The sequence below is a fragment of the Lagenorhynchus albirostris genome, chromosome 8, assembly GCF_949774975.1.
Source record: "Lagenorhynchus albirostris chromosome 8, mLagAlb1.1, whole genome shotgun sequence".
In the NCBI taxonomy this organism is placed as follows: domain Eukaryota; kingdom Metazoa; phylum Chordata; class Mammalia; order Artiodactyla; family Delphinidae; genus Lagenorhynchus; species Lagenorhynchus albirostris.
In genome coordinates, this window is record NC_083102.1 from 20,991,996 (window position 1) to 21,014,946 (window position 22,951).

Below are 22,951 nucleotides of genomic sequence, written 5' to 3' on the forward strand. Positions count from 1 at the left end.
ATTGTTCTCCTAGAAAATTACTCCTTTTCTTATTGATTTGTAAGAGTTTTTTGTTTATATAGTAGGATATTAACCTTTGTCTCAGTTGCTATTTTGTCATTTATTATTTGACATTTAAGTATTTTTCCATATAAAATCTTTTAATTTGCAAAAAATCAAACTAAATCTCTTTCTTTATAACTTCTGGGTTTTGTGTCATATTTGGAAAGGTCTCCCAATCCTAAATTATTCAAAACAATTAGACTTATTATTATTTTTGTGGTACGCGGGCCTCTCACTGTTGCGGCCCCTCCCGTTGCGGAGCACAGGCACCAGATGCACAGGCCCAGCGGCCATGGCTCACGGGCCCAGCCACTCCACGGCATGTGGGATCCTCCCGGACCGGGGCACGATCCTGCGTCCCCTGTATTGGCAGGCAGACTCTCAACCGCTGCGCCACCAGGGAAGCCCTAGACTTATATTTTTATTTCTTAAGTATAAAACTTGAGTCTACCTAGAATTTTTTGTGATAAATAGACATCAATTAGAGTCAGGGTTTTACTTTTTGCTTATTGCCAGGTCTTAAGTGACATTTCAGTGTCATTTATTGCATAATCTATTTTCCTTCTCTGACTGGAAATGCCACTTTACCATATACTAAATTCTCATATGTACTTAGGGATATTTTATATTATCTGTTGTATTCCATTCCATTAATCTGTACAAAATTGTAGCTTTATAAATATTTAGTAGTATTACATTACCTTTCATTTTCAAAATTGTCTTTAGTGTTCTCAAATGTTTGTTTTTACAGGTGAATTTTAATTCACATTTACTATCGAATAACCCAAATTTTATATTAAAAATGTGAGATACTTTTATAGGCTTATAACTAGCAAAAACACCCCTGTGAGAGTGAAAGGTGGAAGTTATGGAAAGTTATTATTACCAGTAACGTTGAGAAGAAAAAAAGTACATAATCCAATTTATCAGAATAATGGCACACCTAATATAAAAGATTCTAAATAGAAAGCAATGAAGTCTAGTTACATTAAAAATAAGCACTACCATTTCCTAGCTCAGTAACTAATCTTTATTAATGATAGCAAATCATTAGCTTCAGAGTCTTCTATGTATTGCTGAATTGGCCTTATTTACAGTTAACTCATAGAAGTCTAAAAGGGTCAAAAACATAACTTATCTCTCTCTCTCTCACACACACACACACACACACACACACACACACACACACAGATTAAGAAAAAGAAAAACAAAAAAACCTCAATGTCAATAAGGACATTCCCAGGGCTGAAATGAAAATCAGTAAGATTCTGCTTTTAAGGTTTTCACGAAAATATGTTTATAGATAAATCATATCTTGCAGACATAACTAACATAGCCCTCATTTGTTATTTTCACAGCCTGATAACAGCAAAAAGGAATGAAATTTAACTGTCAAAATTCTGGAGCCAGATGAGGCCTTAAGATCAACTGGTCCAATCCCCTCATTTTCAGATGAATAATCAAGTCCAGAGAAGTTATACAACTTTGCCAAAGCTACTGAAGGATGAGTGGCAGACCCAGATGAAGAGAGACCAAATCTTCTGACTCTGAATTCACTATTCTTTCAATTATATCAATCTGCCACTATGCTCAGGACAGAATGGAATAAACAGTGGCAGATGTGGGAAAATACAGTCGACAGGATTTAAGGAACACAACAAGTAAACACATTAACTACTATAGAACAGGGATTAGACTGTAAGAGCTCTGTATCATCACTGCCCAACTTAGTATCTGGCAAATGTTGAAGACACAATATATGTTTGTTATCTTGAATAATACAGATATGAGAAAGTAATCCCAGTATAATAGACTGAGTTTCTTTAGCAAACCATAAAGTTCTGGTGGTGTGACAGACCTTCTAAACATAATTTTCAACTAGTGTTAAACAGAGCTTACATATGGAGAGTCTGCTAAACCCCTTGTGTTCACATACTTATTGCCAAAAGTTATTCAGAAATAAACCCAAATTTTAGATGGATGTGCTGAATTTTGATGTAATTATGTATGTGTTAGACACAATACTAATAAATCCCTTCTTTCCAAGCAGCTGTCAATCCACTGATTTAAATTAGTTTCTTTCTAAGGGGAACATAAAACTGTTACACTCTAGTTAAAAAAATGAGAGTTGAAAAGAAAATAAGAGTTGATGTTTTTTCAGATCGTAAAATGTTAAATCTGAGATAATTCATTTAAGTAATTATAAAGAGCAATCATTTAAGATTTTACAGTATCTGACTCAATAAAAAATTATAACAAGCAGCAGCAATTTTATAATTAGATATACCGTCTCTAATTGGTCTTAACAGTTCACAAAAATTTCTTCTAAGGTTGCAAACAATCCAATTTGAAACTCACATAAAAGCAGTTTTAATCAAGTAACCCACATTACTGAACTGCAGATAAACATAGTAATTATGTGTTAAGTCCATTTCAAATTATAGTAATTAACTGTAATAAAACAGGTTTAGAAGAACAGTTAATAAATAGAATGTTTAAATAAGCTAGAGCATCCATATAATAAAATTGGTATTTTCTCAGAATACTTAATAATGTAGAGGTTTAAATAGTACCCTGTCTTGTCCTTAAAAGGATTTTGAATGGCTTACATAATAAGTAATAATCTAGTAAGATAAAATTAAAATTTAAACAGACTTTTAAAAATCAGGTAAAAGTAACTCTATGGGAAGACAATACATATACCATAGTTCTGACATGAGGTTTTCTGATTTGTCTAACTTAATCCAGTGAAAAAACTTTTAGATCTAGAGTACTGAAAAGACTGCATGTTCTTTAGAAATCCTGAATAAAGTCTGTGTATTTCAGTTGAGCTTTTTTACAGGTTTTGAAAAGCAGTCAAAATTATACTGCCAGATGAATATTCAGAATCGTGCTAACAATTAAGGTTAGAACCATATGCTCTAATTCCTAACTTGGGTTTGAGGAGTTAAACAATTTCAGGATATAATGATCTATAAGCTAAGATCTGAAAGATGAGTGCAAGTTAGCTACATTTTGGAGGTAGGAGGAAAGAGTGATTCAGGTAGGGAAAAGAGTACGGGCAAAAACCCAAAGGCATGAAAAAATATGCTATCGATAGAGAATTAATATTCAGTGGTCATAAAACAAAGAATTGGTGGCAAGCTGAGGGTGGACACCAAGAATGGGGAACTACCTAAGCTGAGGCATATCATAAAGGAATCTGAGTCAGGCTGAGTTTAGACTTAATCATGAGGGCAAAGAGGAACGATAAAAAGAGTTTAAGCAAGGGAGAAGAAAAATCATCAGGTTTATATTTTTTAAAAGATATTTTCTGGGAATTCCCTGGCGGTCCAGTGGTTAGGACTTGGTGCTTTCACTGCCGGAGGTCTGGGTTTGATCCCTGGTTGGGGAACTAAGATCACATAAGCCTCGCAGCAGGGTCAAAAAATTTTTTTTTCTTATCTTAGTACTAAATCAAAAGGTATGGTGTCAATCTACTTTTTTTCCCTCCCTATACACAACTGTAAGATCCATGAAGTTAGAGCTTTTATTCACAGTTGTAACCCTAGTGCTTAGATTATTATCTGGCACCTAGTAGGTGACCAAGAAGTATCTGTTGAATAAATGTTGAAGTGTATGGTTCTGTACTTAATTGGTAACACAGAACAGCTGTATTCTGCTCAAAGTGTGGAGAATGGGTTGGGTGAGGGATGGGGTACACAGGAAGAAGACGACTAGAAACAGAGGCCGAACAGGTGTTGGCAGTCCAAACTAGTGAAATAGCAATGGGAATAGAGAGAAGATGGGAGGTAAAATTAACATGACTTGATTACTGGATAGATCAACCTGTAGGCAGTATTGACATATACTTGTGAAAACTGATATACCCAACAATGACACCAGCCCAAACTAGAGAGTCAAACCATCTCTACTCCTAGAGTAGCCATAAGTGAGATACCATTTTACTTAAAATATAATTTGGGTCACTTACAGACGTGCAAAATAAGGTGAGACATTAAGTAACTTGCCGTGGGTTATTTGATCAAGGACTGAGATAGGCTCTGGAGAGCTAGAACAGTGATCCTCTATCCTGGCCACTGTTCAGAAACCCGTGGGGTAGGAGAGGAGGGTGCACAGGAAAGACAGAGAACAGGAGGCTTAAAGAAGAGAGCAGAGAAGGGAAAAATGGGAAGGAAGAGAGGGAGGAAGAGAGAAGAGTAAAGGAAGGAGGGATGGAAGTGACTTATGGGAAGGAGAGAGGGAGAGAGAAAAAAATAAGAAAGAAAAATGAAAAGAAAGTAATTTCAGTTTCACTCTAATATGCCAACAGAGCCACTGAGGTTCCACAATTCTACGTAATAATGGCAACATTTTTAGGCAGGAAAATTTTCCGAGTAGTTCTAACCAGATACTCAATTCTGCCATAAAAATCCTCAGTGGTTGTACATATAGGCTTTGGACAATGCAACTTACAGGCATACTGTCAAAATTAACCACTTGGAAAATGTACATTTAGACAAAAGTGATACTTTCAAAACTTTAATCAGATCAAAACCCTAGCATTCATTTGCAGCAACATGGATGGACATTCTAAGTGAAGTAAGTCAGCCAGAGAAAGACAAATATCATACGATACTACTTACATGTGGAACCTCATGTAACAGACTCACAGACATAGAAAACAAACTTATGGTTACCAAAGGGGAAGGGGGGGTCAGAGGAATAAATTAAGAATTTGGGATTATCAGATATAAACTACTATATATAAAATAGATAAACAACAAGGTCCTACTGTATAGCACAGCGTACTTTATTCAATATCTTGTAATAAAGTATAATGGAAAAGAATCTGAAAAACAGTATATATACACACATATATGTATTGGGTTGGCCAAACGGTTTGTTCGTTTTTTCCCACATGATGGCTCTAGCAGCAGTTAGTTGTCTTTAACTTCATTTGAAACAATTTTGTTAGATTGTGACAGCTGTCATATCAGCGTGCATTTAAAAAAAGACATCAAAACTGGTGAATTTCTGTGTAGCCATTTTAATATTTAAGATGGAAGAAAAAAGCACCATTTTCGGCATATTATTTCAAGAAAGGTAAAAACACAACTGGAACGCAAAAAAAGACTTGTGCAGCATATGGAGAAGGTGCTGTGACTGATCGAACATGTCAAAAGTGGTTTGCGAAGTTTCGTGCTGCAGATTCTTACTGGATGATGCTCCACGGTCGGGTAGACCAGTTGAAGTTGACAGCAATCAAATTGAGACATTAATTGAGAACAATCAACGTTATACCACACAGGAGATAGCCGACATATTCAAAATATCCAAATCAAGCACTGAAACTCATTTGCACAAGCTTGGTTATGTTCATCGCTTTGATGTTTGGGTTCCACGTAAGTTAAGTGGAAAAAGCCTTCTTGACTGTATTTCCGCATGCGATTCTCTACTTAAATGTAATAAAAACGTTCCGTTTTTAAAACAATTTGTGATGGGAGATGAAAAGTAATAATATGGAAGGGAAGAGATGGTGGGGCAAGCGAAATGAACCACTACCAACCACACCAAAGGCCGGTCTTCAGCCAAAGAAGGTGATGTTGTGTATATGGTGGGATTGGAAGGGAGTCCCCTATTACGAGCTCCTTCCGGAAAACCAAATGATTAATTCCAATAAGTACCGCTCCCAATTAGACCAACTTGAAAGCAGCACTCGATGAAAAGCGCCCAGAATTAGTCAACAGAAAAGGCATAATCTTCCATCAGGATAACGTTAAGACCTCATGTTTCTTTGATGATCAGGCAAAAGCTGTTACAGCTTGGCTGGGAAGTTCTGATTCATCCGCCGTATTCACCAGACATTGCACATCTGATTTCCATCTATTTCGGTCTTTACAAAATTCTCTTAACGGAAAATATTTCAATTCCCTGGAAGACTGTAAAAGGCACCTGGAAGAGTTCTTTGCTCAAAAAGATAAAAAGTTCTGGCAAGATGGAATTACGAAGTTGCCTGAAAGATGGCAGAAGGTAGTGGAACAAAAGGGTGACTACATTGTTCAATAAAGTTCTTGGTGAAAATGAAAAATGTGTCTTTTATTTTTACTTAAAAACCTAAGGCACTTTTTGGCCAACCCAATATATATACATACTACAGAAAACTGAAACACTGCTGTATACCAGAAACCTACATAACATTGTAAATCAATTATACTTCAATTAAAAGAAAAGAAAAGAAAAGAAAAAACCACCTAGCATTAAACCTTTCAATAACCTTCTATGTTATTCGCGGGGGGGGGAATCCAAATTTCTTGTATTTGTATTGTACAAAGCACTGAATAATTATTTCTCTAACCTCATTGTTCACATCAACTTGCCTCACCCTTGATCTGCACTAGCACCCCCTCTGTTTCTGGAACACATTAAATTCTTTCCTGCTTTGATATCTTTGTACATGCATTTCTCTCAGTTTTTAACATGGTTCTTCCTAATTCTCTACTTCTTTTCTTAAATCTTAAAGATTACGTCCTCAGAGATGGTTTCCCAACCTACTCTACCTAAATGGGACCTTCCATGATACTCATTATTGTAGCATCCAATTTTTTTCTTCACAGTACTTAGAAGGCAAGTGCAGGCAAGTGAGTCCTTTGAGAGAAGGGATCTTGTCCCCTAGGTCCATAGCTATGGACCTAAACATACTTGGCATATACAAAGCGCTGAAATATATTGGGAGAAAAGAAGGGAGAAGGTCAAACTTAGATGCTAGTAGGTGACCAAAAAATACTATTAAATTAACCAACGAACTTGTCTGCATTGTGGGATAAATTACCATATCAATTAAAAATTAAAAAACACATAGCAAAATTGGTGATTCTGATTTTATAAAAGTTGATTATAGCAGTAATTAAGGAATGAATCCACTTGTCTTAGTAATAAAACCACAGTGATGAAAAAAATTATCACAATTTAAGTTTAAAAATAGCAGAATATAAAATTGTGCTAAATTTTATAGAATAAATACATTTAAAAGACTAGAAGGAAATACATTAAAATGTTAACAGATTATGTCTGGATGGTTTGATATATTTTCTTTTCTGCATCTTTCTGTATTTTTCAAATTCTCTACAATGAGCATATTATTACTCTTAAAATCAAAACAAAATTGAACAAAAAGAGCAATTATCATACTATGCTGGCTCTAAAGCTATCCATAGCCATGAATGAAACATACTGACCAATTCTGCAAATTACTAAATAATATCTCATTTTTTAAAATCTTCAAATGACAGTCATTAAAGTCTACTTATTATTATAGTGCATTTTTTGCTAAATCTTTACCACTATCACTCTGCCACTTTTTCCTTTTAATCTTGGAAGTAGTTTAGTATGGTCAAAAACAAAGCAAAACAAACAAAAAAAAACCTTCTTTGCACTCCAACTTCTAAATCCCAGCTCTATCATTATCTAGTTATGTATTACTGAGATACTACTTCACTGAGTTCAATTTTTCTCATCTGGTAAATGAGAATAATACCACCAATTAGAACTATTTATAAAGCTCCATGCTTAGTGACTGGCTTTTAGTACGGTCTAAATAAAGAATAGCTACTATAATCCATCAGAATATTACCTAGTAGATAAGATTATAAGCACTCTGAGAGACCATGACCATCTAGCTCCACTGTATCCCTCCCTAGTCTAGCACTGAGCCAGTATGTAGGAGTTTTCAACACATACTTGTCAAACCAATTACTATCTTCACTAGCTTTTTCAGGTAGAGCTGCATTAGGATTGTAGGGGATTATTACCTCCATCTGCCTAGTTATTTTAATGGAAAATTAGACTAAATCTTAAAAACTAGAGGAAATCAAAGATTAAATCATATACCTCCACATTATCCTATGGTAGTAGAAAATAAATGAGTAAACAAATAAGACAGAATTTTAGATAGGATAAGTAATATTATTAGCCATTTCTTATAATATTTCTTTCCATATTTTTACATAACATCACTACCTACTGACCTCCTGTTATAGTAGATGAAGAACTTTATCAATACCACATTGACGCTATCCTCCCACTAAATTTTATCCCAATTTTTGGTTAAATTGATTGTAGTTTTTGCATTATTATGATTAGGAAAATACTGCTCACTGTAGAGCCAAGAAATGTACTATGATGATGCCTGATTTTTAAAAATTTTTCTTTTCCTACTGTGTTCGTATCCTTACTCTTTTACATCAGGTATTATTTACTGATTAACACCTTTTCATTCCAATTGCTCAAACATATCTATTTAGTCTACTTTTATCTGGAAACCTCACTTTTGGTGAGGAAGAGAGGTCTACTTTCCTGTGTCCTCCTGCTCCAATCTGAACTGGATGCTCATAGCTTTGCTGTGCAGGTATCATCTTGGGATGGCCCTTCACTGCTTTCCTGTGTTAGATTCTCTTTTCCTCAGCTCTCAGCATGTTTTCTTTTTAACTACTTTTACTCTCTTTTGTTAGTGTATATGGTGTACTTTTTAACTACTTTTACTCCCTTTTGTTAGTGTATATGGTGTACTAACTTCCTAAAAAAGAGTGCATAAAAGATCTATCATTTTTTTAACCTGTGTGGCAGACACTCTTAATTACACGATCCAACAGCCATTTCCAAACCCCTTCCCCTATGTACTATATAAAGGCTGGAAAAGCTAATCGCTTGCTTTCCCAGACTCTCTTGAAGCCAGGTTTCACAGTTCTAGTCAACAAAATGTAAGTAGGGAGCTTTCTGTGTACGTTTTGCTCTCCTTCCTTTTTTCCTATCTGGAATGAAGACATGTTTGAGGTACTTCAGCCAACTTGCCACCATGAGGCTACAGCGAGTTAAAAATAGAAAAACAAAGACTAAAAAGAACCTGAGGGCCTTCATGACATTTCTTGAGTCACTACATCAGTCCCAGATTATCTACATCTGGATTTCTTGTCCAGTGAGAGAAAAGAGTCCCTATTTTTTAAGCCATTCTTCTCTTGGTTTTCTATTACTTGCAAACAAACACATACCCCACCAATAAACCTGTTATATCTGAAAATACTATTTCTTCCTTCTTGGCTAGGAACAGAATTCCAGGTTGATGATAATTTTCCTTCAGAATTTTTAAGACCTTGTTTCCCCTTATCAGCTTCCAATGTTGCTGAAAATTCCTATCATTCTAAGATCTGTTCCTTTGAATCTAACCTTATTTTACAGTGGCAGCTTCTTAGATATTCCTTTTATGGCTGGTATGTAAAATTCCACAACGAACAATGATGTGCCTTCCGATTGAGAAGGTATTTTTTTTTTCCCTAAATTCAATGTACTGACTTCCAAAGGGGGCCATTTATAATTTGCAGACCAATACTTTCCAGTTTAGGAAAATTTTCTGTTAATTCTTTGTTTTATAATCTAGTCTCCTCCATTTCCTTGTTCTCCATAGTTGGAGAAACTGTTATGAGTTCAACACTGGACCTCCTATATTGATTTTTCTAATATTCTTATTTTCTCCAACTTCTATCTCTGTCTCTTTGTCTATTTTTAGGGAGACAGATGTCTTACAACTCTCCTACTTTTTATTTTAACAAAATTTATTTCCAAAAGTCTCTGATCTTTCATTACATCCTATTATTGTTTTATGGATGCAGTATCCTTTTCTCTACCAAAAGTGATCTTGATCATTATTATTTTCATGTACTTGTGTTCAGTGCACCACTCCAGATTTCTGTTTTCAGGTTTGTTTTGTTTTTGTCTCTCTCTTTCATAGGGAAGGTCCTAATACAGAAGATACTTAACTGACAGTTCATTAAGAGTGAAGAAATAGGGGCTTCCCTAGTGGCGCAGTGGTTGAGAGTCCTCCTGCTGATGCAGGGGACACGGGTTCATGCCCTGGTCCGGGAAGATATCACATGCCGCGGAGTGGCTGGGCCCGTAAGCCATGGCCGCTGAGCCTGTGCGTCCGGAGCCTGTGCTCCGCAACGGGAGAGGCCACAACAGTGAGAGGCCTGCGTACCGCAAAAAAAAAAAAAAAAAGAAGGAAATGCTTCCTGAGCTCATGATGTATGGCAGACACTTGACTCAGCTGATCTTAGTTAGACCTCATAACACCCTAACAGGTGGCTACCAATACTCCAAAAAAAAAAAGAGTGAAGAAATAAAATTTAATTGAAAACAGTATGTGTACAACTGTAGCCAACACAGTAGGGGGACTGGGCCACGAAGGTAGCCACTGTACTGGCGGCCAACAGGCAAGATTAGACATTTTATGGGCAGGGGAGGGGGAGCATATCCCCAAACAACAGTATCTGGAAATCTTTTTTATGAGGCCATATTTTTCTCCAGAGAAAGTGATACTAACCTTTTGTAGGAGACACATGCCTAGTGTCATGAGAGCAGGGAAATGGTTAGAAGTTCCACTGTTCAGTACCTGGACTTAATTCTATTTTCTACCCTGTTCCCTCTGCCTCCACAGAGCCTCTATTTCCCTCAGAAAATAAAGCTCTAGCCTCTGCCCAGTAGGAAGTATGGGAGAAAGATCCTGAGGGTCAAACTACTTCACCATGCATTTTTTTACGATGGTGCTATCTTGTTTTTTAAAAAAATTCCTCCTAAATATAAACAACTATTTTAAAATATATATATATATATTTATAAATAATAGATAAAAGGAAAAGCAAGCTGATCTAATTTCTCACCCTTTGCTCTAATTAGGCATTTTAAACCATTGGGTCTTAAACAAATACCATTCTTCTGTGTATACCAATCACAAGCAAAGTGACTACTAAGCAGGGTAACTATGTAAATTATCCAAAATAAGACACTTTTGAGAGTGAATGGGGCACTATTAATAATTATACATGAACTGGCATTATCTCAGGCAAACTAGTTACCCTATCACCAGGAGAATAACTTCCTGGATGCAGAGCTTGTAAAGCTATATGGCATTACCAATGAATTATGTGAAGTCTTCCCTCAGAACAAAGACATACTCTACTATATGTGCCTAATATACAAGTCACTTTAGTGAGGTGGAAAGAATTAGCAAATACAGGATAATACAGTTTTTAAGTTATTAATTCTTACAATCACCCATTACAAGCACACACATAATTCCTTTAGAAATTCACACACTGTCTTTCTGCTCAAAGGAAATCACAATAATAATTCATATAGTATTTTTAAACAGGTTGAATTAAATAGTTTAGCTGGTAGAGGGTTTTCTTCCTTTTAGAATCACTTCAGTTAAACAAATGGGAAAAGGATAAAGAATGGTTAGAAAGAAAAGAAAATGGGATATAGTCTTCTACCTAAAGTAATTAAGACATGAGAGAAGAATCACTAAATGCCTTTACCCATTCCAGAGTCTTTCTTGGTACCATCTGATATTATGTCTACATGATCAGAATCCACATCATAACTAAAGAAATCATTCAAATAGGTCTTTGATCGCTGGCCACCAAATACATATAAGCAACGATTTTTCTGAAAAATAAGAAAAAAAGGGCAAAGAAGAAAAAAAAGTCATTTCCACGAAGAATTCAGAATGATCCTTTTAAAATTTAAAACTCTAAAAAAGTAATTTCATGAGAGATTCCATGCAATGGAGTACTATACTGGTACAAAGCAGAATATGGAAGCTCTCTATATACTGCTAACAGGTAATCTCTAAGATATCCTATTAAAGTAAAAAAAGAGCAAGGTGCAGAATAATGGCTATAGGGTGCTGCCTTTGTGTAAGAAAGGAGAAATAGTAATGTGTGTTGTGTTTGTTTCTTTCTTCAAAAAGAAACAAAGGAAACTAATAAAGGACAGCTATAGGGGAACTGACAGAACAGGAAGACAGGGATAAAAACCATATATCTCCAAAAGGATACTGACTTATGGTTTTGCCTTTAGAACTATGTATATGTTTTTACTTAATTAGAAAACAAAATTAACTTAAAAGAAAAAATAATCTTTGAAAAAAAGTGAAACAAATAAGCCTATATACAAAGCCTGTATACAAAGATATGATCACACAGAGACACGTGATCACACAGAGAAGTAGTATTTCTAGTGATTTTAATTCTTGTTTTTGACTCCCATCCCTAGTAGGCAATATCTTAAACAGAAAAATAATCAGAAAGCAATCTTAAACAGCACTCAGTGATTTTGTTATTAGTTTTGCTATTCTGTAAACTATTATAGAAAGACAGAGCAAGTAACATATCGTCATTAAGAAGTAGGATTTTAACCTTAAAAGATACACAAAAACAAAATCAAAGATATTAAATTTTAAAACTCTATGATCTTAAATTTGACTTGGACATATCAGTATGAACTCATGATTTTTCTCTTACTAAAAAAGACATACATACATATATGCGCGTGTCCATATATGCAAAGGTATACTGGGAGGTGGGCACTCCCACTGGCTGAAGATAGAGAAAAATTAAGGGATCAAAAAGAATAATGGGGCTTCCCTGGTGGCGCAGTGGTTGAGAGTCTGCCTGCCGATGCAGGGGACACGGGTTCGTACCCCGGTCTGGGAAGATCCCACATGCCGCGGAGTGGCTGGGCCCGTGAGCCATGGCCACTGAGCCTGCGCGTCCAGAGCCTGTTCTCCACAGGGAGAGGCCACAACAGCGAGAGGCCCGCATACCGCAAAAAAAAAAAAAAAAGAATAATAATGACAGCATTGGATTAAACACATAAAATAAATAAAATTCCCAAGTTCATAATAATAATTAAAAAAACCCAAAAACATTGGTAAACTCTAGAGCCTCAGCTCATTAACATGAAAAGGTGACAGAGGAAAAGAATCAAACATTTATATTACCTATCCTGTGCGGTTTACATATTAGGGTAGCCAGTTAGTTAACGAGGATAAGCTTTTATAGTACAATCACAGTTAATAAATGAAGAAACTATGTGATTAGAAAAATGACCATTTTTCAAACCCTACTAAAATCTATGACTATAGATTAGTCTATGACTATAGTCACTATAGTCTGTGACTATCAGTGGCTGCTAAACCCATCAGATAACAAGTTGACAGGAAACTTTATAATTGATCAATCAGGCTGTTAACACCTAAACCCACCAGAACAATTTTAACATCACCAAAAGTATGACAACTACACATTAAATGTCTCTTTATATCTTGCAATTAGACCAGCTGTGAAGTATTCTTGCAACTCCCCTTTTGGCCTGCCCTGAAAAGCAGAGTGATTCTAAACTAAATTCAAGCCTCTGGATCTACACACCAGCTCACAGGAAATACCGAAGATAGAGGATCATGTTAAATGACACCATGAGTATAAAATCGGTCAAACTGAGAAAATGGGAAATTCTAGATTTACTTGCTTTAACAAATAAGTGGTATACAGAGGGAAAAAAATAGGAGAGGGGAGTACTGTTATGGATTAGAAGAAATTTAAGAGCTTTAACAACCAAATGCAATATACATAGACTTTTTCTGGATCCTGACTTGGATAAAACAACTATGAAAAGGTATTTTTCAGTATTTTAGGGAAAAAATGAATGCAATATTAAATGATATAAAGAAATCATTTTTGTCAATACTTTGGTTGGGTTTTATAATGATACTATAATTATGTTTTTAAAACGTCCTTACCTGTTAGTGATACAATATGGTATTTATAGGTGTAATGATACAATGTCTGGAATTTGCTTCAAAATACCCCAACACAGTAAAATTTAAGAATAAACTTAAAAATCAAAGAAACATTAAAAAAAAGATATAAGTGGGTTAGATATATGAAAAACGAACAGTCGAATAATGTTAACTGTTGAAACTGATAAATAAGTACATGGGAATTTATTATATTCTTCTCTCTACTTTGGTATATGTTAAAAATATTCCACAGTGTATTTTTAAAGTTATGTTCACAGCAAGAAGCCCAAGTTTTCACTATAGCACATAAAAAGGTTAAAGAGGGCTTCCCTGGTGGCGCAGTGGTTGAGAGTCCACCTGCTGACGCAGGGGACACGGGTTCGTGCCCCGGTCTGGGAGGATCCCACATGCCGTGGAGTGGCTGGGCCCATGAGACATGGCTGCTGAGCCTGCGTGTCTGGAGCCTGTGCTCCGCAGTGGGAGAGGCCACAACGGTGAGAGGCCCGCATACCGCAAAAAAAAAAGGAAAGAAAAAAAGGTTAAAGAAATGTCTGTATGCTGGTTTTTGCTGATAAATTTTAATTCTATTAAGTCAATTCTTAACCCTTTGCACTTAATGGAGAGTAGCAGAGGGGAAAATAAGAACAGATAAGAAAATTGATCTTCTAGACACTAAGAGAAAACAGTAAGTAGAAAGGTATATAAGAAAGAGAAATAGCTACTACATATAAGCAGTGAAGTTAGTCATTAAAGTGCCTGGATTAGTACTCAGCTGATAACTACTTAGGAATTATTAGGTTGACAGAAGAATCTTATAATTAGCAAACAGTTCCGTGTTAAAGGTAGCTTTGTTTTTGTCTATCATTGCCAACACATTTATTTCTAATGAAAAATTTACTCTTACTGAAGAATTAGATTTCACCACTTCTTTTCCTATTGAGAGATACATGACACAATAACATAAGACAATGTACAGAATATTCTTACTGAGTGGAATAGCATGCAGTGTCCTATACGAGACTGGATGTCCTCAGGCCCAGCATTACAGGAGTCCTCTCGAAGAAGTTTCCAGGTTTGACACTGACAGTTGAAAGCAAACAATCCACTGAATTGTGGTTCACTGGCTCTGCTGTCGTCTACACTGCCATTACACGTCAAAATTCTACCACCAAAGGTGTAGATCATATGTTTTTCTGAGTCCATACACATCTATAGAACAAGGCAAAGATTGAATAGTTTTAGATTGTTCCTATCATATGTGCTAAAATGAAACCAATGTGTGCGGTTTTAGAATCTCAAAGAAAGTGAACATTGTCTTAATAACATCAAATACCATCCCTGATTATCATATGCACTTATTAAAATACTGCTCAACACCTGGCAGAGATTCAGGATGGATTTCTAAATACCTTTTCAGGTTTCCATTTTTTTTCCAGTGAGAATAAAATATGCTGGGTTAAGGAGCTTTATGCTTTCTTGAAGCTGCATAATTTTTACCAAATCAACCAATAATACATTAGGTACTGACTTATAACTAAGAGTAAACACTGATCATACTCTGTGGGCAAACAGTGATCACATCCTCCTTATAAAAACTCCCTTCTCTCCATTCTAGGCAAGCATTCCTCTTGCTACCATTTAATAAGAGAGAAAATATGTGAATAAGAGTGATGCAGCTTAATTCATCTCTCTGCATTTATTTTACAAAATGCTTCAAATTATGTTGTTACCAGATAGCAAAACAAACACAAGAAAAGACATTTGCAGCAATCAGTCTCCAGGTGAAACAAATTCTATTTCGAAGAATACGTAAGTTCAAGTTGGTAATTAGATGCTGAATACAAGTGGCATTTATGTTTAAAGAATAAAGTGTATGTAAAACACCTATTTTTTTATTGTTGTTGCTAAAGCACAAATACTAGCCATTATATGTTCAATTCTCTCCTCCCATCAATTTACTCCTGCTACTTATCTATTTTTTGTATTGTTTTTAATAAGAAACTATTAAAATAATTGTAAAGCTTATTTTAAAATTAATATTAAATATTAAAAAGAAAGGATTCTAGCGCCTCCTAATCTTTCTTTACCTACCACTAAAAAGATTCACTCACTTGCCATTTCCCAGGTTTCTGGCAGACTTCCATAAATTAAGATGAAAATCTACAGTTCCTTAAGGGTGAAATCTTCGGGAACATGGTTGAAAAACTGAGATGTCAAAGCTTTCATGTCCCTGGCACTACAAAGAAAAGTGATCCTACCCTTTAATCTTAAATGATTATATCATGAAAAGCAATCCATACATTGTTGAGGGACACACATAATGTGAGTGTATTTACATTTTCGTAAGTTCACAGATTCATACTAATTGGGTTCAATCTCTGTTATCTAGCCCCTACGGTTCTACTTTATATGGCTACAAAGGGAGCTTCTCTTTCCTTTTGGGGATATTTAAATTTCATTTTGATATAGCTATTCTCATTTGTTATCAGGGGAGAGGCATAAACATCTTTATCTTAGTAGCTCTTTCTTGCATAGCAGACCAAACCAACCCAAAAAGGGAGGGACAAAGATACTGTTTAGCTTGATTCTTCCCCATATCTTAGAACAATGACACAAAACAGAAACAATTTTATTCCTTCAGCTTGGTTCTTCCCTGAATAAGATAGGTAGTTTCAATGAGGGTCAATTATCAAATAACAAGTTTTTGTTTGTTTGTTTGTTTTTGGTTTTTTTTTGCGGGTACGCGGGCCTCTCACTGTTGTGGCCTTTCCCGTTGCAGAGCACAGGCTCCGTTGCAGAGCACAGGCTCCGGACGTGCAGGCCCAGCTGCTCCGCTGCATGTGGGATCTTCCCGGACCGGGGCACGAACCCGTGTCCCCTGCATCGGCAGGCGGACTCTCAACCACTGCGCCACCAGGGAAGCCCCAAATAACAAGTTTTAATCACTCTAGGAAACTTTATGTTGTTCATAACAAGTTTTAATCACTCTAGGAAACTTTATGTTGTTCATCAGTTTATGGTTTCCTTTTAATTTTTAATCTCTGAAAAATGTTTGAAAATCCAATGGCTTATTAAACTCTGTGAGATCATAGAATCTTTTCCCTCAAGACTTGAAGAAATCTTTTAAGCCTACTCTGTCAGGTTAGGTATATTTAATTTCTAAAAGCAAATAAACAGGACTTCCCTGGTGGCGCAGCAGTTAAGAATCTGCCTGCCAATGCAGGGGACACAGGTTCCAGCCCTGGTCCCGGAAGATCCCACATGCTGTGGAGCAACTAAGCCCGTGGGCCACAACTACAAAGCCTGTGCTCTAGAGCCCGCAAGCCACAACTACTGAAGCCTGCACGCCTAGAGCCCGTGCTCTGCAACAAGAGAAGCCACCACAATGAGACGCCCACGCACCGCAACAAAAGAGTAGCCCCGCTCGCTGCAACTAGAAAAAGCCCGCGCAGCAACAAAGACGCAACACAGCCATAAATAAATAAATAAGTAAATAATAAATAAATTAAAATAAAATAAAAGCAAATAAATAATGGATAGCCACTTATTCCCCACCCCATCCCCAACTGCTTTTTAATTTAAAACCATCTATTTATTTTACTTTATCACATGAAGACAAAATTGGCTAGGGTTAGGTTGGGTTCAAGATAATTTCCTCCTCACAAAATTTGAAGCTATTGCTATAAAGCCTTCTAAGTAGTATTGTCCAACCCACTACCCTACCTCCCGCCAACCTCCAAAAATGCCTCATGTTAATCTGATCCTTGCTTACCTACAAAGGTAACCAGTTTTCTCTGTAGCTTTTAGAATTTTCTCTTCCTCCTTGGTTCTGAAATTTCATTAAGGAAGTATCTAGGTAGGGATATTCTTTTTTCATTCATTCTGATCTGCACTTGGAATTTCTTTCATTCTGAAAACGATCTTTCTTCAGCTCTGAGAATTTTCTTCATTTTTACCTTGAGTGGTTTGTTCTTGTTGTTGTTGTTGTTTTGGCCTCCATTCTCTTTCTAGAACTCCTATAAGGTGGATGTTGGAACTTCAGACCCTTTTCTCTGTTTAACTTTTCTCTCATAATCTTACCTCACTAATTTAGTAACCATTTAGAGGTATGTCCACACTGCTTTTTAATCTATTTACTGAGATTTTAATTTCACTATCGAATCTTTAATTTATAATTTTTCTATATATTTCCTTTTCATGAATGCAATAGCCTCCTGAATTGCTCTAAGAAATCACTTAAATTTATCTTACAGACTTCTTCAATTTACACTACAAACCGTTCTTCTTTGTTGATTCTTAATCTGTTGAGTTCAGTACCTCATATCTCATAGTATTAATTATCTTCAAATATTTGGATTTGGGGGTTATTGTTTTAGTCTTCTTTGTATCTGAGAATCCCTATTCATCTGCCTGTTGCATATACAGTAGTCTATCTCAAGGGACTGGGTAAGGCAAGATGAGACATGATGCTGTGAAAGGTTCTGCAGCAGCTCTCCAGTGCCTCTTAGGAGTATTGCTCTATCTGTCCAGCTCCAATGACCACACTGAACACTTGACCTATTAATAATTATCACAGTTCAATGCTACTCAGTCAAACTGGAAAATGTCCTGCTGTTTCATCTCCAACTGATCATCTACTGTTTGCCCCAACTACATGCTTTGAGACTCAAGTTGCTGCTATCTTATAGGTTGTGGTTTCTTCTGGTTGGATCTGATCCTACCTGCTTTCTATTTGAGAAATACCCTCAAATATTTTAAATTCCCTAAGGGCATTCTTTCTTCTTTTTCTACACTATTACTAATATATTCTCGTCATTTCACAGGATGTTGGGCAGGAGGAGGGTAAAAATATATGTTCAGCCTGCCAATGATCCACAATGACCCAGGGAGAATGCCAATGAGCTGAGATCTCCAATACTGTGATTAAAGTTTCTCCTGTCATTTCTTGATTAGCTCACATTCCATTTTCTAGCAATTTCCTCAAAATGTGCTTATATTTGAAGGACAGTTTGGCTAGATATAAAACCCTTGGCTCACACTGTCTTTTCTTTGAATACCTTCTAGATATTGCTCTATTGTCTCTTGGCACTGAATACAGCTGTAGAGAAATCTGATATCAGTCTCATTTTACTTCTGGATCATTTCATCTAGTTGCCCACCAAATGGCCTCTTTATCTTTGAAATTCAGTGTTAGTAATATATATATCTTAGAGTTGAATGCCTAGGTCAATTTTCCCTGAATTTATCAATATCAGGTCCTCTTATACTACGTGGAATAGGCTTCCTTCTTGAGGAAAGTCTTCTTGAATTTTATGTATAAATATTTCTTCTGTTCCATTGTTTTGGTTTTCTTCTTTAATGTCTCCAATTATGTGTACGTTGGCTCTCTTTTGCCTGCCTTCTCTATCTGTAATTTTCTGGCTAGCCCTTACATCTATATTTGTTTTCTTTACCTGCCTTTCTTATTTCTTATGACCCTAACCTATTCTTCTTTATGTTCCTTGTAAACTAGTCTTCATTTTTTGAAGTGTTACTATATTTTTCTTCAATTTCTTTCTTGAGATTTACCAGGTCCAGTTATTTACCAGGTCCTATTATTTGGCCATCTCATCTGCATTCTTGAATGTATGCCTTGTAGTTTTCTTCAGAGTTTCAAGCTTCATTAAGTCAATTAATTCATGTTAGAATATTGGAATATAATTTTCATCTGCTGTTGCATGAAAGAAAGTTTTTGCTATTCTTTTTCCTTTTATTGTTTTTCTTTAGAGTACTTCTCTAAAGATTTGGTGTTTACTGCTTTTTAGTTTTTCATATTTATTTATTTATTTATTTAGTTAGTTAGTTAGTTAGTTAGTTAGTTAGTTTTTCATATTTAAAATGAGCTGAATTCCCCTGGACCAGATAATACAAGGTCCCTATGGAAGTGTGACATTCTTGCTCAAGGACTTCCTCCTCTATTGCTACTGAACTGAATGGCTTCTTCAAAATATGGCGCTTCTGTGAAGCCATCTTCTCTAACCTTGAACCTCATCTGGTTTAGGGGGCTTCTATCTTGAGCCTTGAGCTCCCCCAGTTCCTTCAATGGACATGCATAAAGAGCCCCTGTCCCCACTTGTCATAGTGTTTCCTTTGCTTTTGGAAGATGGTGCTTTCTGATATCTACCACTTATGGGCCTTGCTAGGCACTTTCCACATGGTATTTAACTGACTCCCCCAGTGGCTGCACTGGGTTCAATTTCTGCTCTGCTCATGACACTTCCATTACGATGTACTTCTGCTAAGCTTCCTCTACATTCCCAGTTCTCCCCATTACATTGCTGTGAGTTTCAATACAGGTTCTGGGTATTCCAGTTGTTTTTGGCTAAACTTACAAGGAATTGGGAGTTGTGGGTTTTCTTTGGCTTCTGGTTTTGCTGAATATGTGACTTGTGTTTTTTAAAAATCTTTTTGTTTGGTTCTCATTGTTCCTGAAAGATCACACAAAGCAACAACATGGAAAGCTTCAGAACTAAGCTGCCACTGTGTCCTTAGGAAATACAAATGTCTTTGAATTTTAATTGTTTTAATATGTTAAAATTCAAAATGGCAAAGTAACTTTTAACCATATCTTCAGGCCTCTAACTTTCTCACGTTCCTCTCAAATTTGAATGTTAAGTGTCAAATCTTAAAGTGTCACAAACAACTCCAAGTAATTTTTGGAGTAGGTTCCAACTTATAACTTTATTTTCATGAAACAGAACAGAAAATGGAGGCTTATACATTGTGTTAATTGTTCAAGGTCACAGAAGCAGCTGGTGGCTGAATTAGCACTGAAATCCTGGCTTTTTCACCCCTAGTGTTCTGTTAATAACACCTAATGAGTTGAAAACCAAGCATTATTGAACCTAGGCTTCAGGGAACATTCTGTTTTACCAAAGTCAAGAGAAACAAAGGCCCCCGCACAAGGACAGCATATGTGCTATACTCAGACTACCCCTAAGTTATTCTTTTTTTCAACCTGTAAAAACATAAGCCTCTTTTGGAAAAGAAATTTGTAACCAGTTGGAGGCAAGAAAACAAACTGTTTCCCTAACAACGTTATCTGCTGATGTTCTGTTTTTAAAAGATCAGAAGAAGTCTAACTTTTTTGGGAGTTCTTATTTTCCACATGAACAACACTGAGGATGTCAGCAGAGAAGTGCAAAGCTTTACAGAGCTCGGTTACGTACAGCCAGCACAAGTTCCAAATTCAATCTAGGGAGTACTCTGAAGACTAATGTTTTTGATTTTCCACCCACCACATACTCAATAGACATATAAGCCACTCCTCTTTTCCTTACCATTCTCCTATTAAAACTACTTGTTAGTATAAATATGGCAGGAGGAAAGTTTTAAAGCAAAGAATTAACAAAAACTGGTAAAGAAACAATAAATAAAGACTTGGGTTTTAATGCCTAGATATTAGGCATAAGCTAGATTTTGTCATAAATTCTAGCACCACTCCCCATTTCTCAAGTAATACATAATGCTTTGTTCATCAATAGTGTTACAGATTTTTTAAGTCTTTTTCTTCCCCATACTCCAAAAACCTTTGGATATGGGTTAAGCAAAGCAAAACTGCCTACAGAATTCAAAGTGGCTACTCTTTTGTTTGAGGTAGTACTGACCTGTACTGAACTGATATAAGTTTTCAAAGACAGATAACAATGATAATGGGGATGATGATATGACAGCTACATACATATTAATATTTAAATGGTTTAAGAGATTGCTGTATGTAGTCTTCTTGTCTACAGCATCATTCTATGACTTCTATTGGTGCTGAATTTAAACTTCATCTAGTACACGCCAAATTCTTACCTGCTTTATACTGAGTTTGTGATTATATACAAAAGTAAATATATTTCACTCGCATTGGAAGAAAAACTCTACATTTCCAATTCTTGAACTCATTATAAAATAATTTAAAATTTTCCAGGAATGTAGAATAAAAAGTTTTAAAAGGGCAAGTTGTTATTGGTATGATTTATGAATATCATAAAACTAAATCTGTTTTTCCTAATATGTATTGCTCCATCTACTCTCTATAAATTTTTTATAAATTAACAACTGTGTTTTGAGATCTTAGTATTTTATTCTGCACCAAACAAGAGAAAATAACTTTTAAAGAATAACTTTATATCTACTGAAACAGTAATTCTTTTTATTATCTGTCATAGGTATTTGTAGTAGAAACCACCAATAGAAAACTCAGCATAACATGTGAAATAAACTCTAAGAGCAAAAGTCACTGAGCACTAATTAATTCCACCATACAGTTATCTGTGCACCAAACCTGATGATCAAACACCAGTTTCGGTCCTCCATCAGCAGCAGTATCCTCACTGAGTAACATCCATGTGTTTGTGTCAATGTCATAACGATAGAAATCACTTTTCAGAGATTTGCTGTTCCTCACAGAGGAATCCAAATAACGCCCCAGTGTGTAGATTTGCCTTCGTTGAATGTCAATGCACATTTTATGACATGATCTAGCACTAGGACCATTCTGTGGAGAGCAAAAAAAAGAATGAAAAGAAAAAAATTCAAAGAATAAACAACAGAAGACAAAATTAAATGCCGTATTTCGTTTACTTTCACGAAAAGGTTTGCTCAGAATCTTGTATCAAGTCCAACTAATATATATGTCCAATACTAGGCTTAAATCTCTAGGGGAAAATAAAAGAAGCAGTAGGAGACACAAATCTTACTTAGAAAAGCTTAAACTCTACCAGGAAAGATGAGATGAACTATTTTCTATTCTATGGCACTCTGTTTATAACACTTATATGGCTTTTACTATATACTCCATTACATTTTAGTCATTTGTGTATAGACCTTAATTCTTTTGTACATGTCAATCTACTTAAAGACACATTTGGTTTTTCAAAATATTTTTGTACGCTTCATCAGAATCTAGCATAAAACAGGCACTCCTAGAATATTTAGAATTTCATAATTGGTAGGAACCTTAATAAAAGTGTAGTTTAATGATCTCCTTTTAAAGATGAGGAGATAAGCTCAAAGAGGAATGATATCATCCTGAAAGCTAGTAAGCTAGTGACAGAAGCAGAATGAGAATCCAAGTCTTGACTTCTTCATCCAGCCTTTACATTATATAAAATTGACTCTCCTGACAATAAATGACTCAGCTGCATTAAACAACTAGGGAACAAAATGAAGAACAATATATTATCAATAAAAATTAATTAGTTGAGATCACTTATATCACAGGACAGAATAAAAAGTAAAAAAAGAAAACAAACAACAAAAAACTGT

At 35.7% G+C, this 22,951-nt stretch overlaps 1 protein-coding gene across 9 annotated transcripts in view; it reads right to left on the bottom strand.

Moving 5' to 3' along the window:
* The window catches only part of MKLN1 (muskelin 1), a 360,180-nt gene that overhangs the window by 44,156 nt on the left and 293,073 nt on the right, over positions 1-22,951 (bottom strand). For all 9 annotated transcript variants that reach the window (XM_060156656.1, XM_060156654.1, XM_060156651.1 and 6 more), the window contains 3 exons: positions 21,969-22,181; positions 14,642-14,863; positions 11,391-11,520 (listed from right to left, as the gene is read on the bottom strand). In XM_060156656.1, the coding sequence (XP_060012639.1) occupies positions 11,391-11,520; positions 14,642-14,863; positions 21,969-22,181 (565 nt within the window). The remainder of the gene's footprint in view (positions 1-11,390; positions 11,521-14,641; positions 14,864-21,968; positions 22,182-22,951) is intronic.